The 21432-nt window shown below is 44.6% G+C and overlaps 1 protein-coding gene across 5 annotated transcripts in view; it reads left to right on the top strand.

The window, feature by feature from the left end:
• The first annotated feature begins 296 nt into the window (after positions 1 to 296).
• Positions 297 to 21432, top strand: part of PRKDC (protein kinase, DNA-activated, catalytic subunit) — a 152766-nt gene continuing 131630 nt past the window's right edge. For all 5 annotated transcript variants that reach the window (XM_079902162.1, XM_079902164.1, XM_079902165.1 and 2 more), the window contains exons 1-12: positions 297 to 476; positions 2276 to 2352; positions 2455 to 2547; positions 2844 to 2918; positions 3668 to 3776; positions 4195 to 4307; positions 4399 to 4498; positions 15866 to 15921; positions 16003 to 16033; positions 16486 to 16643; positions 19793 to 19939; positions 21226 to 21390. In XM_079902162.1, the coding sequence (XP_079758288.1) occupies positions 323 to 476; positions 2276 to 2352; positions 2455 to 2547; positions 2844 to 2918; positions 3668 to 3776; positions 4195 to 4307; positions 4399 to 4498; positions 15866 to 15921; positions 16003 to 16033; positions 16486 to 16643; positions 19793 to 19939; positions 21226 to 21390 (1278 nt within the window). In that variant the 5' untranslated portion in view covers positions 297 to 322. The remainder of the gene's footprint in view (positions 477 to 2275; positions 2353 to 2454; positions 2548 to 2843; positions 2919 to 3667; positions 3777 to 4194; positions 4308 to 4398; positions 4499 to 15865; positions 15922 to 16002; positions 16034 to 16485; positions 16644 to 19792; positions 19940 to 21225; positions 21391 to 21432) is intronic.

Here is a 21432-nt window from a genome sequence, read left to right on the forward strand (position 1 = left end):
CCTCTATCTTAATGCATGTCTAAGCCGTTGATCCTGCAGGGAGGGCTCCCTCCGCGATGGTCTTCGACAAGGTTCCAGCGCTCGCGCCCGCGCTCGCCCCCGGGGCACGTCTGCGCCCGGGCCGGATGTGCTCACTCGCCGAGGACCCCGCTCCCTTCAGCCCGCTAAGGCCCCGCCCCTCGCAGGACCCCGCCCCCTGCCTCAGGGACACTTCCGGGCCGGACAGCTGTGCTCACGCACCGGAAGTTCCGCCCCCGCCCCGTTCCACTAGGCACTTAAGGCCTGGGTGTCGTGTGCGCACGCGTGGGTGTTGCTGGGCGTCATGGCGGACGCCGGGTCTGGCGTGAGGGGTACTCTGCTTCAGTTACAGGAGTCCTTGTCCGCGGCCGACCGCTGCGGAGCGGCGATGGCCAGTTGTCAGCTGCTGCGGGGCCTGGGGCAGGAGTGCGTGCTGAGCTCCGGCCCTGCGCTGCTGGGTGGGTACGGCTCCGGGCTTCCGACAGCCCGTAGCCCGGCAGCCCTTGCGGGTCCGGCGTGGGCGCCTCGGGCGGTGCTTGAACGGGCTGGTCGGAATTCGTGACGTGTGTAAAAGTGGTTTGTCAGCTTCTTCTTTTCTTAACGGCGGAGGAAAGGTATTTTAAAACCAAAGGTGGTGAAAATGATCCGAATTTGGTATCATTGCTATCCGCGGTGGGGAGGGACAACGAGAGGAGAGTATTTTCTTCCACCTCAGTGTCGCCTAAACCCACCAGCACCTTTTCCAAACCCCTGTGTTTGCTGAGAAGCAAGCCATGCTGTTCTTTTAATTCTTTAGCAATACCTAGATGAGAACTTTTACTTTTGCAGCAAAAGTGCCTCATTTCAGCATTTTTAAATGTGTCATCGCGTGAAAACATCTGTGATATTCCCTTTTTTTAAAAAAAGGGAAAGTGAATCTTAATTTTTTATTTCTTTATTTTTGGCTGCGTTGGGTCTTCGTTGCTGCGCGCGGGCTTTCTGTAGTTGCAGCGAGCGGGGGCTGCTCTTCGTTGCTGTGCACGGGCTTCTCACTGCGGTGGCTTCTCTTGTTGTGGAGCGCGGGCTCTAGAGCGCAGGCTCAGTAGTTGTGGCGCACGGGCCGGCCCAGGGCTCGAACCCGCGTCGGCAGGCGGATGCTTGACCACTGCGCCACCAGGGAAGTCCCAGTGTTATTCCCTTTTAAAGCCGCAAGTAAGCAGACTCTTCATGTTGTGTCCGCTTAATTAGAAGGTAGATGAGATTTTCTTCCTAAGAAAGTCATTGTTGAATAAGGTGGAGAAATACAGTAAGCAAAGTCTTGAAGAAGATGCTGTGCAGTGCTTATATGTTGTCAGGGGTGTATTAATGGGGAAATTAATGACCGAACAGCAGCATCATCGTGTAAATGCTTTCTAGTCTGAGTTCTAGGAGTTCACTTTTGTTCCTTTAGTAACGTTTCGTAAAGCAGTCCCAGGTTCACTCTGCATATTCAGGCTGTGTCCTTTCACTTGAGAGATTATAGGGGAGTGTACTAGTTTTCTGTTGGTGCTAAAACGTGCCACTGGCTTGGTGTTTACAACAGCGCAGGTTTGTCAGTCTTATAGTTGTGTGGTTGGAAGCCCAGCACGGGTCTCATCAAGCTGAAACCAAGGCAGCAGGTAGGGCCACTTTCCTTTTTCTGAAGGCTCTGAGGGAGAATTCTTTCCCTTTTTCATTCAGGTTGTTAGCAGACTTCAGTTCCTTGCAGTTGCAGCACTGAGGTCCCTTTTTCCTTGCTGGCGTTCCTTGCTTCTAGAAGACCCCTGCATTTCTTGGATTACGCTGCCCCCCTCCCCCTTCCTCCATCTTCAAAGCCAGCAGCAGAGGGTCAAGTGACATGCTTGGAATCTGTCCTGCTTTCCTGTACTCCCTCTCCTTACTCCCTCTCCCACTTGTGAGGGCCCTTGTGATTGCATTGGGCCCACCTGATGGCCCAGGGTTCTCACCAGTTTAGGGTCAGCTGATTAGCAACCTGATTTTCATTCGCCATGTAAAGGTAGCATATTCACAGGTGTGACACTAGGAATTAGGGTTCTGCCATCTTTGGGGCCATTATTCTGCCTACCTCATTGCTGTGGAACATCTAGAATTTCCCATTTTCCTTGTCAAAATATGACAGCCTTAGGCTAGTGTTTTATCACTTAAGAGGCTGAATTGAGAAACAAGCAACACCTTTAGGGTGGGTTTATGGAGTACCTTGGCAGCTCTCTTATTTGTTTTGTTTGTTTGTTTTTTCCAGCATTACACACGTCCTTAGTTTTTTCCAAAGATTTTGGTTTGCTTGTATTTGTTCGGAAATCACTTGGCGTTGATGAAGTAAGTTGAAGATTTTCACTTTACTCTTCTAGTATATTCCTTCACGTTGAGGTGATTTTTTTTCTTAGCCGTGTTTCTGTAATGTTTATTTTTTTATTATAGTTTCGTGATTGTAGAGAAGAAGCCCTAAAGTTTTTATGTGTTTTCTTAGAGAAAATTGGCCAGAAGGTCACACATTATTCTCTCGATGTTAAGGTAAGGGGGAAAAAACATACCTCGTCATATACCAATGTCCTTTTTAACTTATGATGTTAAGTTCAACTTAATTTTATTTCTGCCTTTCTTGTTGGGGAGTTTATTTTTGCTTGATTGTGTTAGAAATTAAGTGGCTATTTTTTAAAAAATTTAATGAGCTAAGGCCCTTGTGGAAAGTATTAAATTGTAATATATACGGGTATTGCTCCTCCCAGGCGTAGTTTTAGCTGTTAAGTCTTAGTTATAAGAACTAAGGTCTTATTGATGATTTTGTTATGTCTCCTTTTAAAACCTAGAATACTTGTACCAGTGTTTATACAAAAGATAAAGCTGCTAAGTGTAAAATTCCAGCCCTAGAACTTCTTATTAAGGTAATTAAAACATATTTCTAAGCGCTTGTGTTTTCTATTAAATATATATCTTGAGCTGAAAATTGGAGTTTTGGGTTGTGTTTTGGGTGAGAGATGTTGTAGAATCACATTGATGTGTGGAGAAGATGCATGTTTCCCAGCCATCACCCAGTAACAACCTTGGTATTTTGCCCTCACACCCTTCTGGGTAGCAAAGGGAGAAGTTCGGTTGTGAGGGGTATGAAGGGAAGGTAGCGCGGAGTGTAAGGAATTGACTGCCCCTCCATTACTCTTACCCTTACTGTGAAAACCTAACCGCTGCTAAGAATTGCGAAAGTTCATCTCATTGTGTCTTTGAATGTTTTCCTAAAACCTTACACTGGGATGGGTCTGTGTGTTCTGTGTAAGTGGTCATTGGGCTCACTCTCATCTAGGTATCTGTTTAGATGTGTCTCTCTTTTAGAATTTCTTTGGGTCTTGTTGGTCCTTGTCTTAATATGTCTCTGAGAACATGTGTCTAGTCATAGTGTACCTTTCTTGGGAAGGTGAAATTAAGTCTACCTCCCCTTCCCCTTTGTAGCCCCTGTGTTTTCACCACCCACCTCAACCCGTCCTCCCAAATAACGTGGCTGGATAAGAGCCCTGAGAGGCGGAGAGTGAGTGCCCTAGAGACACGTGGGTGTGTAGGTCCGCTGTGTATGAGCAGGTGCGGTAGATGGAAGCCTTTTTGCTGCTGCCTCTGTACACTCGGCTACCTTGTGTTCTTTCAGTTACTTCAGACTTTGAGAAGTTCGAGCCTCATGGATGAATTTAGAGTTGGAGAGTTATTTAGCAAGTTCTATGGAGAACTTGCATTGAAAACAAAAATACCAGATACAGGTGAGCTGTGTTTAAATGTTATTTAAAAAAATATTTTAACAAATTAAACAGTTATTAGCATAAAACGTAGGTTTTCTCTGCCATGGTATTTATGTGCTTTACAGATGAATTCTTTTTACTGAAAACAAACCAAAATGGAGACAAGAAACAATGTGTGAAGTCTTATAAAAATTGTAATCTTTACAAAAGATTTCTTTTAATGGAAAACTCACAACGTGTGTCAAATGTAATTTAGTTTATAATAATAAATTTGCATAAAACATATCACGGAAGATTCAGTACATAAAACTAGATATTTTGTGTGGCTTATCGTGAAATTATTTTGAACTGAACATCCTTTCATTTTCTTATTTGTGCATTTTTGTTTAATTTATTTAAGTGATTTTAGGCCTAAATTTGTCTAAAATTTATCTTTCAGTTTTAGAAAAGATATATGAACTCCTAGGAGTATTAGGCGAAGTTCATCCTAGTGAGATGGTAAATAATTCAGATAAACTCTTCCGGGCTTTTCTGGGTGAACTTAAGACCCAGGTATGATAAACTTTATGATCTTCTTTTCTGCTTACATATATCTGGTGAATTTTTCTCTTTTAATGATATCGTGTTAAAACTCTCCTTTCAGATGACATCAACAGTGAGAGAGCCCAAACTTCCGGTTCTGGCAGGGTGTCTGAAGGGACTGGCTTCGCTTCTGTGTAACTTCACTAAATCCATGGAAGAAGGTATCGCTTGATGGTGCTTGAGTTTCTTTATTCAGAAGCTACTGGTCTAAAATGAATTACTGTGTATGTTTTTGAACGTTTATACCAGATGTGGATTCGCATGCGGCTGGGAGAGACAGTAGAGAGATTCCATGTGTCCTTCACCCGGCGTCTCCTGATAGCTGTAGCACGATAGCACAGCCTGATAAAATCTGTGGGCCTTGCTCAGATTCCACATGCTTCGTGTGCAGACATTTGTGTGTTGGGTTTAGTTTTGTGCAGTTTTAGCAGGTGTGGACTCGTGTATGCACCATGGCAGCCAGGATACTGAGCAGCCCGTCGCCAGGAGGATCCTTCATGCTCCCCTTTTATGGCCACAGCCACCTCCCCCTGCTCCCCCCTCCCCTCCCCCTGCTCCCTCCTCCCCTCCCCCTCCTTCCTCCCCTCTCAGTGAACACTTGGGTTGCTTCTACTTTTTGACTTGTGAATAATGCTGCCGGAAAATGGGTGTGCAAATACCTAAAGTCCCTGCTTTCATTTTGGGGGTATATCCCCAGAAGTGGGCTTGCTGGACCATGTGGTAGTTCTATATTTAATTTTTCGAGTAATCGCCTTAGTGTTTTCCACAGGGGCTGCACTAATTTACGTTCCCACCAGCAATGCACAGTTTCTCTGCATCCTCACCAGTACTTGTTGTTTTCTGTTGTTTGATCATAGCCATCGTAGTGGGTGTGCGGTGGTATCTCACTGCATCTCCCTGATGGCTGATGGTGTTGAGTTTTTTCACAAGTGCCCGTTGCACTCCCTCTCTCTTCTTGGGAGAGATGTCTGTTCAAGTTCTTTGCCCATTTAAAGAGTCAGATCATTTGACTTTTTGTTACTGAGTTGTAGGGGTTATTTGTATATTCTGCATATCAGTTCCTTATCAGATACATGATTTGCAAATATTTTCTCCTGTTCCATGGATTGCCTTTTCACTCTGTTGATTGTGCCATTTGATGTGCAAAAGTTGTTTATTTTGATGAAGTCCAGTTCATCTGTTTTTTCTTGGGTTGCCTGTGATTTTGGTGGCATCTCCAGGAGATCGTTGCCAGGTCACTGAATCGTTGCGTGCCTGTGTAGAAAATAGTTCGTGTGGGTCAATCCTTGGTTCTCTTTTCTGTTGGTCTGTGTGTCTGTTCCCCTGCCAACAGCACACTGTCTTTTTGATATAACTATATAGTGAGCCTTAAATGTCGGGTGCCGTTAAGTCCTCGCATTTTATTCTTCCTTTTAAAAATCATTTTGGTGTTATAAAGTCTGTGCTTTTCCACGTCAGTCTTAAAATGAGTTGGTCTGTGTCTGAAAAGCCTTGCTTGGATTTTGATGGTCGTTGTGCTAAACCGGTAGATCACTTAGGGGAGAGTTGATATCTTTACCACGTTGAATCTTCCAGTCCAAGAGCACAGTGCACCTCTTCGCTTGTTTAGCGCAGATTTCCTTCATTAGCATTGATTTGATTTCCTTCATTAGCATTTTGTAATTCTTATGCGGGACATCCTTACCCATTGATTTTAAACTGTGTTTAATACAATTTTCTACGTAGCCGTCAGTAGTGTTCTATAGTATCTCAAAATTAAAAGTTTAGAGGATAATCTAGCTATGACAGCATTGTAAGCTTTAGGAAATTCATTTCTTTTTATAAGACAAAACCCCATAAATTCTTCACAAGAAAAAAATCTGTTTGCCCTTCCTTACCGTGTTTTGTTCAGATAATTGCCAAATTTTTCTACCTCCAGCATGTGTTTGCTTTTATTAAATTGAAACTTAAGAAATTGCCAGTATCCAGTGATTTTGGCCTGTGAAAACAGCAGTTCCAGATGTTTCCACCTAGTGTTCCTGTTCACCCCGTCTCTGTTGCCTCTGACCCGGTACACTGGCGCAGCTCCACCTGCTTTCCCTTCCTCGGTCTCCTCTCTCTTTGATCCATGTCTGTGGCCAGCTTCCCACCCTGTCAGGTTCCTGCTCAAAGATCTGTTTTCTGAAGGCTTTATGCTCCCCCTGTGTGGGTAACTTCTTGGGCTTCTGTAGTCCTCTCTGTGACAGCACTTTCTGTGACGTATTTTTATTTATTTATTTATTTTATTTTATTTTATTTTATTTATTTATTTATTTTTCTCGGTACGCGGGCCTCTCACCGTTGTGGCCTCTCCTGCTGTGGAGCACAGGCTCCGGACGTGCAGGCCCAGCGGCCATGGCTCACGGGCCCAGCCGCTCCGCGGCATGTGGGATCCTCCTGGACCAGGGCACAAACCCGTGTTCCCTGCATTGGCAGGCGGACCCTCAACCACTGCGCCACCAGGGAAGCCCCTGTGGCGTATTTTTAATCTACCAGGTTGTATGTTTATTTTGTCACTTGACCGTGGTGGCAGGTAATGTTGCTTATTTCTTTTTGTCCTTGCTTCCTATATTAATTGACGTTTGGCGAACAAGAAAAATAATAGCACTTACTGCTTATTTACTGTGTGCTAAAGATTATTCTATTCATACTGCAAGGAAAATTCCTGAAATAACTCACTAAGGTAGGTGATAATATCTTTCTTTCATAGATCAGAAAACTAGAACTAAGAAACTTCTCCAAAGTCACTCAAGTAGCAAGGTGGGCAGAATAATAGCTTCCAAAGACGTCCTCATTCTAATCGCAGCACCTGTGACTTAGGTTATATCACAAAGGGGAGTCAGGTGGCACACGGGATTAAGGTTGGTCATCACCTGACTGTGACATGAGGTTATCCAGGTGGACCCAGTATGATCACAAAGGTACTTAAACAGGGGTGAGGGAGGCTGCATGGTCCCTGTGTCGGGAGAAGCTGGCTTTGAGGATGGAGAAGGGGCCTGGAGCCAAGGAGAGCGAGCGGCCTCTAGAGTCAGGTGAAGGTAGCCCTGAAAGCCTCTAGGAAAGAACACATCCTGATGACACCTTGACTTTATGTTTTATTTTATTTTTTCCTTTTTTTTTTTTTTTCCGGCCGTGCCTCATGGCTTGCAGCATCTAAGTTCCCTGACCAGGGATTGAACTCGGGCCCTGGCAGTGAAAGTGCTGAGTCCTAACCGCTGAACCGTCAGGGAATTCCCTATTTTATTTTTTTAAATGAAGTATAGTTGCAATACAATATTATGTTAGTTTCAGGCATACAGCATAGTGATCTGACGATGAAATACCTTTGGAAATGATCACCTCGACGAGTCTAGTAACCATATGTCACCAAACGAAGCTATTATGATATTATTGACTGTATTCCCCATGTTGTGTGTCACATCCTCGAGACTGACTTACTTCACATCTCCTTCACCTGTTTCACTCATCCTCCCACCTCTGTTCCCTCTGGCAACATGCGGTTTGCTCTCTGTATCTGTCTGTTTCTGTTTTGTTTGTTCATTTGTTTTTTAGATTCCACATATAAGTGAGACAAATACGTGGTGTTTGTCTTTCTGTGTGACTTACTTCACTTAGCATAATACTCTCTAGGCCCATGCATGTAGTTGCAGATGGCAAGACTTCTTTGTTTCTTATGGCTGAATAGTATTCCTACAAATATGTATATATACATAAATATTCACTTTTTTTTAATCCATTCATTTATCCATGGGCACTTAGATTGCTTCCATATTTTGCTGTTGTAAATAATGCTGTTTTGAACACTGGAGTGCATATATTTTTTCTAATTAGTATTTTCGTTTTCTTTGGGTAAATACACAGAAGTGAAATTGCTGGATCCTGTGGTGGTTATTTATTTTTTGAATTTTTGCATTTTATTTTTTTATACAGCAGGTTCTTATTAGTTATCTATTTAATACATATTGGTGTATATGTGTCAATCCCAATCTCCCAATTCATCCCACCACCACCACCACCCCGCTGCCACTGTACCCCCTTGGTGTCCGTACGTTTGTTCTCTGTCTTTATCTCTTTCTGCCCTGCAAACCAGTTCATCTGTACCATTTTTCTAGGTTCACATATATGCATTAATATACTATATTTGTTTTTCTCTTTCTGACTTACTTCACTCTGTATGACAGTCTCTAGATCCATCCATGTCTCTACAAATGACCCAAGTTTGTTCCTTTTTATGGCTGAGTAATATTTCATATATATGTACCACATCTTTTTTCTTTTTTCTTTTTTTTTTTTTGCGGTATGCGGGCCTCTCACTGCTGTAGCCTCTCCCGTTGCGGAGCACAGGCTCCGGACACACAGGCTCAGCGTCCATGGCTCACAGGCCCAGCCACTCCACGGCATGTGAGATCTTCCCGGACCGGGGCACAAACCCGTGTCCCCTGCATTGGCAGGCGGGCTCTCAACCACTGTGCCACCAGGGAAGCCCCCACATCTTCTTTATCCATTTGTCTGTCAATGAGCATTTAGGTTGCTTCCATGACCTGGCTATTGTAAGTAGTGCTGCAATGAACATTGGGGTGCATGTGTCTTTTTGAATTATGGCTTTCTCTGGGTATATGCCCAGTAGTGGGATTGCTGGTTTATATGGTAATTCTGTTTTCAGTTTTTAAGACACCTCCATACTGTTCTCCATAGTGGCTGTATCAATTTACATTCCCACCAACAGTGCAAGAGGGTTCCCTTTTCTCCACACCCTCATCAGCATTTGTTGTTTGTAGATTTTTTGATGGTGCCCATTCTAATTGTTGTGACGTGATACCTCATTGTAGTTTTGATTTACATTTCTCTAATAATTAGTGATATTGAGCAGCTTTTCATGTGCCTCTTGGCCATCTGTGTGTCTTCTTTGGAGAAATGTTTATTTAGGTCTTCTGCCCATTTTTGGATTGGGTTTTTCATTTTTTTTAAGTATTGAGCTGCATGAGCTGTTTATATATTTTGGAGATTAATGCTTTTCGTCTGTTGATTCGTTTGCAAATATTTTCTTCCATTCTGAGGGTTGTCTTTTTGTCTTGTTTGTAGTTTCCTTTGTTTTGCAAAAGCTTTTAAGTTTCATTACGCCCCATTTGTTTATTTTTGTTTTTATTTCCATTACTCTAGGAGGTGGATCAAAAAAGATTTTGCTGTGATTTATGTCAAAGAGTGTTCTTCCGATGTTTTTCTCTAAGAGTTTTCTAGTGTCTGGTTTTACATTTAGGTCTCTAATCCATTTTGAGTTTATTTGTGTATATGGTGTTAGGGAGTGTTCTAATTTCATTCTTTTACATGTAGCTGTCCAGTTTTCCCAGCACCACTTATTGAAGAGGCTGTCTTTTCTCCATTGTATATCCTTGCCTCCTTTGTTATATATTAGTTGACCATAGGTGTGTGTGTTTATCTCTGGGCTTTCTATCCTGTTGCATTGACCTATATTTCTGTTTTTGTGCCAGTACCATATTGTCTTGATTACTGTAGCTTTGTAATATAGTCTGAAGTCCGGGAGCCTGATTCCTCCAGCTCAGTTTTTTTCCCTCAAGACTACTTTGGCTATTCGGGGTCTTTTATGTCTCCATACACATTTTAAGATTTTTTGTTCTAGTTTTGTAAAAAATGCCACTGGTAATTTGATAGGGGTTGCATTGAATCTGTAGATTGCTTTGGGTGTAGTAGTCATTTTCACAATATTGATTCTTCTAATCCAAGAATGTGATATATGTCTCCATCTGTTTGTGTCATCTTTGTTCTTTCATCAGTGTCTTATAGTTTTCTGACACCAGGTCTTTTACCTCCTTAGGCAGGTTCATTCCTAGGTATTTTATTCTTTTTGTTGCAGTGGTGAATGGTGTTGTTTCCTTGACTTCTCTATCTGATCTTTTGTTGTTAGTATATAGGAATGCAAGAGATTTCTGTGTATTAATTTTATATCCTGCAACTTTGCCACATTCATTGATTAGCTCTAGTAGTTTTCTGGTGGCATCTTTAGGATTCTCTATGTATAGTATGATGTCATTTGCAAACAGTGACAGTTTTACTTCTTTTCCAATTTGTATTCCTTTTATTTATTTTTTCTTCTCTGATTGCTGTGGCTAGGACTTCCAAACTATGTTGAATAATAGTGGTGAGAATGGACATTCTTGTCTTGTTCCTGATCTTAGAGGAAATGCTTTCAGTTTTTCACCATTGAGAAAGCTGTTTGCTGTGGGTTTGTCATATATGGCCTTTATTATGTTGAGGTAGGTTCCCTCTGTGCCCACTTTCTGGAGAGTTTTTATCATAAATGAGTGTTGAATTTTGTTACAAGCTTTGTCTGCATCTATTGAGATGATCATGTGGTTTTTATTCTTCAGTTTGTTGATATGGTGTATCACATTGATAGATTTGCATATATTGAAGAATCCTTGCATCCCTGGGATAAATCCCAGTTGATCATGGTGTATGATCCTTTCAATATGTTGTTGGATTCTGTTTGCTAGTATTTTGTTGAGAACTTTTGCATTTATATTCATCGGTGATATTGGCCTGTAATTTTCTTTTTTTGTAGTGTCTTTGTCTGGTTTTGGTATCAGCATGATGGTGGCCTCATAGAATGAGTTTGGAAGTCTTCCTCCCTCTGCAGTTTTTTGGAAGAGTTTGAGAAGGATGGGTGTTAGCGCTTCTCTAAATGTTTGATAGAATTCACCTATGAAGCCATCTGGTCCTGGACTTTTGTTTGTTGGAAAATTTTTAATCACAGTTTCAGTTTCATTACTTGTGATTGGTCTGTTCGTATTTTCTATTGCTTCTTGGTTCAGTCTTGGAAGTTTATACCTTTCTGAGAATTTGTCCATTTTCTTCTAGGTTGTCCATTTTATTGGCATAGAGTTGCTTGTAGTAGTCTCTTATGATGCTTTGTATTTCTGCCGTTTCTGTTGTTACTTCTGCTTTTTCATTTCTAATTTTATTGATTTGAGTCTTCTCCCTCTTTTTTTTGATGAGTCTGGCTAAAGGTTTATCAATTTTGTTTATCTTCTCAAAGAACCAGCTTTTAGTTTTCTTGATCTTTGTTATTGTTTTCTTTGTTCCTGTTTCATTTATTTCCGCTCTGATCTTTATGATTTCTTTCCTTCTACTAACTTTGGGTTCTGTTTGTTCTTCCTCTAGTTCCTTTAGGTGTAAGGTTAGATTGTTTATTTGAAAATTTTCGTTTCCTGGGTAGGCCTGTATTGCTATAAACTTCCCCCTTAGAACTGCTTTAGCTGCATCCCATAGGTTTTGGATCATCATGTTTTCACTGTCATTTGTCTCTAGGTATTTTTTGATTTCCTCTTTGATTTCTTCAGTGATCTCTTGGTTATTTAGTAATGTATTGTTCAATCTCCCATGTGTTTGTGTTTTTTATGTTTCTTTTCCCTGTAATTGATCTCTAATCTCATAAAGTTGTGGTCAGAAAAGATGATTGATATTATTTCAGTTTTCTTAAATTTACCGAGGCTTGATTTGTGACCCAAGATGTGATCTATCCTGGAGAATGTTACGTGTGCACTTGAGAAGAAAGTGTAATCTGCTGTTTTTGGATGGAATTTCCTATAAATATCAGTTAAGTCCCTCTTGTTTAATGTATCATTTAAAGCTTGTGTTTCCTTATTTATTTTCTGTTTGATCTGCCCATTGGTGTAAGTGGGGTGTTAAAGTCCCCTACTATGACTGTGATATTGTCGATTTCTCTTTTCATGGTTGTTATTTAGCATTTGCCATATGGATTGAGGTGCTCCTATGTTGGGTGCATACATATTTATAATTGTTATATCTTTTTCTTGGTTTGATTCCTTGATCATTATGTAGTGTCCTTCCTTGTCCTTTGTAACATTCTTTATTTTAAAGTCTATTTTATCTGATATGAGTATTACTACCCCAGTTTTCTTTCGATTTCCATTTGCATGGAATATCTTTTTACATCCCCTCACTTTCAGTCTGTATGTATCCCTAGGTCTGAGGTGGGTCTCTTGTAGACAGCTTATATATGGGTCTTGTTTTCGTATCTATTTAGCGAGCCTGTGTCTTTTGGTTGGAGCATTTAATCCATTCACACTTAAGGTAATTATTGATATGCATGTTCTTATAACCATTTTCTTATTTGTTATGGGTTTGTTTTTGTAGGTCCTCTTCTTCTCTTGTGTTTCCCACTTAGAGAAGTTCCTCTAGCCTTTGTTGTACAGCTGGTTTGGTGATGCCAAATTCTCTTAGCTTTTGCTTGTCTGTAAAGCTTTTGATTTCTCCGTCGAATCTGAATGAGATCCTTGTTGGGTAGAGTAATCTTCGTTGTAGGTTCTTCCTTTTCATCACTGTAAATATATCATGCCGCTCCCTTCTGGCTTGTAGAGTTTCTGCTGAGAAATCAGCTGTTAACCTTATGGGAGTTCCCTTGTATATTATTTGTTGGTTTCCCTTGTTGCTTTCAATAATTTTTCTTTGTCTTTAATTTTTGTCCATTTGATTACTATGAATCTCGGCATGTTTCTCCTTGGGTTTATCCTGCCTGGGACACTGTGCGTTTCCTGGAATTGGGTGGCTGTTTCCTTTTCGATGTTAGGGATGTTTTCGACTACAATCTCTTCAGATATTTTCTCGGGTCCTTTCTCTCTCTCTTCTCCTTCTGGGACCCCTATTATGTGAATGTTGGTGCATTTAATGTTGTCCCAGAGGTTTCTTAGGCTGTCTTCATTTCTTTTCATTCTTTTGTCTTTGTTCTGTTCTGTGGCAGTGAATTCCACCATTCTGTCTTCCAGGTCACTTACCGTTCTTCTGTCTCAGTTATTCTGCTATTCATTCCTTCTAGTGTATCTTCCACTTCACTTGCTGTATTGCTCATCCCTGTCTGTTTGCTCTTTAATTCTTTTAGGTTCTGTTCTTTAATTGCTCTACGTCTTTGTTAAACATTTCTTGCATCTTCTCCATCTTTGCCTCCATTCTTTTTCTGAGCTTCTGGGTCATCTTCACTGTCATTATTTTGAATTTTTATTCTGGAAGGTTGCCTATCTCCACTTCATTTAGTGGTTTTCCTGGGGTCTTGTCTTGTTTCTTCATCTGGTACAAAGTTCTCTGCCTTTTCATTTTGTCTGTCTTTCTGTGAATGTGGTTTTCCTTCCACAGGCTGCAGGATTGTAGTTCGATCATGTGGTAGTTTTATTTTTGAGTTTTGGGGAGCCGCCGCACAGTTTTCCTCAGTGGCTGCAGCAGTTTACTTTCCCGTCAGCAGGGCAGGAGGGGACACGTTCCTTCGGCTCCTCATCTTGCCTGATTCTGTGTGTTTGTTTCTGTGTATTTGGTAGGTCAGCTGCATTTCCTGGTCTTGGTATAGAAGGTGCCCTGTGGGGCCCAGTAGTGCAGTGCCCCCAGACTGCATTGGAGCCGGGTGCCCCAGGAGCGTCCCCTGTGTGGCCGGGCCAGGCTGGCCTCCCGTGCGCTACCGTGTGCGCTGGGCTCTGAGGCCTGGATGCAGCTGTTGCTGGTGCTCCGGTGTGTGCGGCCAGCCCTTGGGGCAGGAGCCATGTTGGGGGATGCTGGTGCTGGCCAGAGGTGTCTGGCCAGGCAGGGGTGGATTTGGAGGGGCTCTGGTGCCGGCCGAGGGCACGCACCAGGACTGGTGGGGCGGGGGCTGCTTGGGAGGAGCGCAGGCCATGGTGGGTCCGCAGCTGAAACCGGGTGGGGTGAGCGGGGCTGACGGGTAAGATGGGGAGTCAGAAAGGGGCTGGTGGTACCCAGCCAGCTCGGTGGAGGGCAGGGCTCCCACAGCTAGCATCTGGTGCCCGCCAGCCCCTGGGGACCCTGAGAACGTGCCAGCAGAGTCCTGCCCCTCTGGCACACGATTTGGAGTGAGTCCATGCCACTCCTTCATGGGAGAGGAGACCCAGGCGCTTTTCGAGCTGCAGCCCCTGTGCTGTGGGCCTCGGGGGGAGCGGCTCTCGTTCCCTGCAGTCCCCTGGCTCTCCGGATGTTCTGGGGGCTCGTCATGCGGGTGCAGGGTCTCCAGCTGGGGAGCCCGATGTGGGTCCGGACCCTGCGGTCGCAGTGCTGGGGGAGCAGAGGCCACGCTGCGCCGGCTCCTCTGCGTGGGTGCTCCTTTCTGCCTTCAGCTGTGCATGGTCTGTCCTGCTGGTCCCAGGGCGTTTTCAGAGAGTTTTCTACTTGTAGCTGTGATCTTGGTTTCAGATTCCTCACCTCCAGAACTGTGTGGTAATAAGTTTGTGTAGTTTTAAGCCTCTGAGTTTGGGATAATTGGTTACAGCAGCGACAGGAAACTAATGTAACCAGCACGTGGCAGGACTGGGATTTAAGCCTTGGTATGAGGCTAAAATTTGCAGTTTATGGTCACGCTGTGATTATGTAACTTCAGGCGGTTAGTATTAGTACTCAGTACTAATACATTTGTTCATAGAGCACGTCTTTCCTGGGTGTCTTCTGTCTGAAGAGTGATGGATTGGGTGCTGGGCTCAGAGATGGGAATCCCCGGGTTCCTGCCATCGCGAGCTCAGCGTGGTGAGAAGACAGACGAGGAGCACAAGCTCCGCAGATTTCAGGGTTCATTTGTGCATGCGCGCCGGGTGCTGTGGGTGGGAATCTGGAGCATGGAGAGATGGAGGAGGTGCACAGCCCACGGTTCTTTCTGGGGAGGTGACGAGAGGCAAAGGCCTGCAGGGTGGCGAGGGGCCGGCTGGGGAGGGGCTGGGGAGGACGTTCCGGGCAGCGGGAGCAGTGGGTTCCCGGGCGTCCAGGCTGCCGGCTGTGGTCGGGGTCACGAGAGCTGGGCTGCCTGCTGCAGAGTGCTGGGGAGGGGTGAGGTCGCATAGAATGCGGGGTCAGTGTGAGAGGGGCTTCCGCGCGGTGATTTTTCTGTGAGGAACAGGTCTGGGCCTTGATGTTTATGAGGTCTGCCTGCCTGCTTCGGCTGAGGTGTGCGTTAGTGCAGCGCCGAGAGCCATGATTCTTGGTGGCAGTGAGCAGCTGAAGTCCGTCCACTGTTCACTGAGCTGCAGGCCAGAACCTGGCTTTTCGTCCTGGACGTGTGTAGCCGTGGCCGCTGTGCAGCACCCACACTTAGCGTGCGTGCACCACGTAGGCCTGGGTCCTGTGGGAGAAAGGAGACCTCAGGACGCGGCCTTGGCAGCCTCCCGAGACGCGATGTGTACAGCTGTGTGTGTGGGCAGGGTCAGCTCGGGAGCCTGGGCAGAGAGGCCCGCAGGATGCCTGAGGGGGGCTCCTCTGGAGGAGGCTGATGCCAAGAGACCAGAGCAGAGTCCAGCTCAGCACAGGCAGCGCCGGTCGCTGTCAGAGCACAAGCGGGACAGAGTGTTTAAGGGTCCGTCGGATGAAGCCAGGTGAGGGAGGAGGAGGCCGTGCTGTCTGAAACAGAGCTGTTAGTCTTAATACCTTGTGAGCTTGGTCAGATGATACGATGATGCTGTGTGACAGGGCTGCTTTCTGTTTTTCCCCAGATCCCCAGACTTCAAGGGAGATTTTTGATTTTGCACTAAAGGCAATCTGTCCTCAGGTGAGATTTAATGTTCCTCTAATTCTTTTTAGCTGAGCCTTGTGATTGTCAAACATTGATGGTAAATTTTTTTTTTAATAGATTGATCTGAAGAGATACGCGGTGCCTTTGGGTAAGATCCTTTATTTAATGAGGTGGAATGTTTCAGATTATTAAGTTAGTGCATTGAGTGAATGTTTGCTTAAACTGTGAGTGAAAGTCAGTGCAATGACACCTGTGAGGCTCCCACGTGGTTATGACGGGGCCTCTTGGGCGCTGGTTGAGATGGTCACACTTAGATCACATGATTGCAGAAAAAAATCTCTTCAGAGCAACTCTCAGGGGATCCAGATTGTTTGATTCTGACTTTATCTGAATAAACCCTGATCCTACTTCCGACCTTTGTTTTGGGAGTCACGGGCCTGTCGATTCAGATGGAGGATGGAGGCATCAGAGGTCTCGGGGACCACTGGAGCCTCCTTTGTGAGCACAGTTTTAATTTGACGTGTGCCTGAAGCTTTTTCTTAGCTCTTTGTTCCGCCCTTTGTCGTCTTATTTTAAACGTGATGTATTTTGCATTTGCAGCTGGCCTGTCCATATTTACCCTGCATGCATCTCAGTTTAGCACCTGCCTCCTGGACAACTACGTTTCCTTATTTGAAATACTGTCGAAATGGTGTAGCCACACAAATACAGAATTGAAAAAAGCTGCATATTCAGCTCTGGAATCTTTCCTGAAACAGGTACTGTTTAAAATTCTTTCTATGCACAAAACTAAATTCCAATCTTGTGCGTGAACGTTTGAAAAGTAAATACAAGTTGATCCATTGGCTTCCGTGGTACTTAAAGAAAAAGCATGCTTATCCATCAGCCGCATGGGTGGCAGCAGGTCTGGAAGAAAGCTCAGAAGATGCCAGATCGGATCAGGGCCTCAGAGCCAAGGTTGGATAGAAGAAGTGGCGGCAGGGAGAGACGGTTGGGAGGCCAGGGCTGCCTGGAGCCGGTGGCCCAGTGAGGGTGGGGGTCAGCGTCAGCTGCCATGTTAAGACAAGATGCTTGTGTCTCTGTGGCTTCGTGACGGAGATGAGCCCACCTGCCCTGGGGTCCAGGTCCAGCCGGGGTGTGGGTGCAGGGGGAGCCTGCAGGTGGCTGGGTGTCTCCATTGGCCAAGGAGCAGGTGCTGTGGTTCTGAGTGCCCAGTGGCAGCTGGAAACACCCAAGGGGTGGGCTGGTGGTGGGAATGAGACTGGCTGGGGCGGCGCTGATGGACATTCTGAAGAGCGGCATTGGGAGTCCTCACACACCTGGGGCCCAGCTGCTGTCCTGCTGTAGGCATATCCCACAGCTCCTGTAGGGACTCCTGGGGCGTTTTACTGCTTTATTTTATTTTATTTTATTTTTTCATAAAATAGCACTTACGTGTAGAATCTAAAAAAGGGTACAAATGAACCCATCCACAAAACAGAAATAGAGTCCCAGATGCAGCAGCAGACGCATGGCTACCAGGGGTTGGGCTGCGGGGGCTCTTGTAGCGGGAGCAGCTGAGGGCATTGGTGAGCAGCACCCTTGCCGACTGTTCTCATGGCTCTGGAGCAGACACCTAGAAGGGGCTTTGCTGGGGTGCATGGTAGGCATAGGTTGCAGTTTATGAGCGACTGCTAAACTCCTTTTCAAACCGTTTGCACCGTTTTCCATCCCCACCGGTAAGTTCCAGCCACCCCACGTTCTTGCCAGCACCTAGTATTGCCAGTCTTTAATTTCAGCCCGTCTGATGGGTGTACAGTGTTACCCTACTGTGATTTTAATTTGAATTTCCGTGGTGACTGTTGATGATCTTTTTTTCCTGTAGTGGTTTGCCATTCTTTTTTTTTTTTTTTTTGTGGTACCTCTCACTGTTGTGGCCTCTCCCGCTGCGGAGCACAGGCTCCAGACGCATGGGCTCAGTGGCCATGGCTCACAGGCCCAACTGCTCCGGGGCATGTGGGATCTTTCCAGACCAGGGCACAAACCCGTGTCCCCTGCATCGGCAGGCGGACCCTCAACCACTGCGCCACCAGGGAAGCCCTGTGCAAAAGCTTTTAAGTTTCGTTAGGTCCCATTTGTTTATTTTTGTTTTTATTTCCATTACTCTAGGAGGTGGGTCAAAAAAGATCTTGCTGTGATTTATGTCAAAGAGTGTTCTTCCTATGTTTTCCTCCAAGAGTTTTATAGTGTCTGGTCTTATATTTAGGTCTTTAATCCATTTCCAGTTTATTTTTGTGTATGGTGTTAGGGAGTGTTCTAATTTCATTCTTATACATGTGGCTGTCCAGTTTTCCCAGCACCACTTATTGAAGAGACTGTCTTTTTTCCATTGTATATTCTTGCCTCTTTTGTCATAGATTAGTTGACCATAGGCGCGTGGGTTTATCTCTGGGCTTTCTATCCTGTTCCATTGATCTGTATTTCTGTTTTTGTGCCAGTACCATATTATCTTGATTACTGTAGCTTTGTAGTATAGTCTGAAGTCCGGGAGTCTGATTCCTCCAGCTCCGTTTTTTTTTCTCTCAAGACTGTTTTGCCTCTTTGGGGTCTTTTATGTCTCCATACAAATTTTAAGATTTTTTTGTTCTAATTTTGTAAAAAATGCCACTGGTAATTTGATAGGGATTGCATTGAATCTGTAGAATGCTTTGGGTAGTATAGTCATTTTCACAATATTGATTCTTCCAATCCAAGAACATGGTATATCTCTCCATCTGTTTGTGTCATACACCATGATGAAGTGGGATTTATCCCAGGGATGCAAGGATTTTTCAGTATACGCAAATCAATCAATGTGATAAACCACATTAACAAATTGAAGAATAAAAACCATATGATCATCTCAATAGATGCAGAAAAAGCTTTTGATAGAATTCAACACCAATTTATGATAAAAACTCTCCAGAAAGTGGGTATAGAGGGAACATACCTCAACATAATAAAGGCCATATACGACAAACCCACAGGAAACGTCATTCTCGGTGAAAAACTGAAAGCATTTCCTCTAAGATCAGGAACAAGACAAGCATGTCCACTCTCGCCACTATTATTCAACATAGTTTTGGAAGTTCTAGCCACGGCAGTCAGAGAAGAAAAGGAAATAAAAGGTATACAAATTGGAAAAGAAGTAAAACTGTCACTGTTTGCAGATGACATGATACTATACATAGAGAATCCTAAAGATGCCACCAGAAAACTACTAGAGCTAATCAGTGAATTTGGTGAAGTTGCAGGATACAAAATTAATGCACAGAAATCTCTTGCATTCCTATACACTAACAACAAAAGATCAGAAAGAGAAATTAAGGAAACAATACCATTCAGCATTGCAACAAAAAGAATAAAATACCTACCTAAGGAAGAATAAACCTACCTAAGGAGGTAAAAAACCTGTACTCAGAAAGGCACATAAGACACTTGTCTTTCTGATTTTTAGTTTTGAGCCATCCCCATGTTCTCTCCTGTGGGTCCCAGTCTGTTGGTGACTGAACTCACCGGCCGCTGGGCTGCCCAGCTCTGTGTCACCATGAGTCACAGATGAGTCTAAAGATGCCTTCCCTGCCTTCAGGGAGCTTTCGTCCGGAGCCTGTGTTTCGTGCAAACGTCTTCCTGCATCCTCCTGGTCTCTTTCAGTCCCTTTCTCTAGTAAAAGCATCACGTATAATAAAGGCTTACTTGAGAAAGTGCCTTTTCTGAAGCTGTTGGAGACTAAGCAAGCAGATGGAAGAAATGGTTCTTTATGAGTAAAAACAACTGTGGAACTGTGACAACACATTGGTAATGTCTTACTCAGCAGTTCTAGCCTTTTCACATTTGGATAGATTCCTTTGTTTTCGTAAAAGGGTCTCTAAACATTATGCCATTGCAGCTTTCTTTTATGGTAGCGAACAACGCAGAGACGCACAGAAGTAAGCTGCGGTACTTCATGGAGCAGTTCTATGGCATCATCAGAAACGTGGACGCAAACAGCAAGGACTTGTCCATCGCCGTTCGAGGATATGGACTCTTTGCAGGGGTATGCCCATTAATTTACTCTTGTCTTTTTAGTTTCACTTGAGTGTTTAAAGGAATGTACTTTATTGTATTTTGAATAGCATCTCACACTTGTGAAAATATTGTTCTTACTTGCTTTGTTATTTTCAGTGCCTGCTCTGTAATAGGATTCTGTATGTGTATTATCTCAAATACTCATAACTCTCCCACAAGCTTTTAGGAATATGATTCCACTTTACTGGTGAGGAAACTGAGGCCCAGAGAAATTAGGTAACTCGTGAAAGGGCACACAGCGAACAGTTGACAGAACCAAGACATAACTCCGACCTGAAGATGAGAAACAGCACGTTTTACCCACTGCCACGCTGCCTGTTGTTGATGAGGTGCAGTTTGGTGGTGACGCTTGGCGCGCTAGCGAGAGCCCCTCCCTGTGCCTGCGTGAGGTCTGTTTAGGGACATTGACCGTCGCCTTGGGTGCTTCCCCTCGACAGAGGGCGTCACTCCCTGCCTCTGCAGATCTGCCTCCCAGGGCTGCTTCCCTGCTGTAGGGTCTGTGCGTCTGTTTCCAGCCCTCCACACCACTCCTCACTCCTTCCCTCGTGCTTCCTCATTTGTTTCCAGATGATCCTTTCCCCTTAAAAATAAACCTTTATCTCCACTTGTCTCTGCGGCTCCTTTCAGTGTACTTAGGGCAGAAGAAACAGTGTGTGAGAAGGCTCAGAGGTGACCGAGAGCCTGGGCTTCACAGCTTCAGACCCTGAGGTCTGGCCAGCTGGGACTTGTTCGTTGTGGTGACGTAGTGTAGCCAGAGCATGGCCAACAGGGAGGAAGGGAGAGGACGCGGCAAAGATACAGGGACCAGAGTCTCGTGGAGGAGGGACTCGAGCCGAAGTCTAAGGGGCCTCGGGAGCACGCGGCCGGGCGGAGGACGGCACAGCCGGGTGCGTGAGTGAGGAAGGTGCCTCTGGGTGCCGTGTGCTGTGCCTCCGTGGTTTGGGTCTGTCCCTTCCTCTGGGCGACTGGCCTCTGGGGAGGGCCTGCACCCAGTTGTCTTTGATAACTACTGTCTTCCCAGTGCCTAGAACACAGGGTTCAGTAGGTGTGTTGTGTATTAATAGCTGTGCAGAATGTACTTACAGATATTTCAGAAAGCATCTGTAGAACATACACTGTATTTTATATCTGCATTTCTTCTCCATTAAAAAGCTTGTTAACGTTCAGTTTATAACAACATGGCTTAACACGACACCTTAAACCATTATTTTGAAGTTGGTAAGGTTGACAGAGGCTTGTTTTCCTTCCCTAAAGCCTTGCAAGGTTATAAACGCAGAAGACGTTGGCTTCATGTTCGTGGAGCTTGTTCAGCGCTGCCGGCAGCTGTTCCTCACCGAGACAGACACGGCCGAGGACCACGTCTACCAGATGCCCAGTTTCCTCCAGTCTGTTGCCAGTGTCTTGCTTCACCTTGATACGGTGAGTGAGATAGTTGGTTAAACGGAGCACAGTTGTGACTGT

This window comes from Stenella coeruleoalba, assembly GCF_951394435.1.
Source record: "Stenella coeruleoalba genome assembly, chromosome: 17".
Classification (NCBI taxonomy): Eukaryota; Metazoa; Chordata; class Mammalia; order Artiodactyla; family Delphinidae; genus Stenella; species Stenella coeruleoalba.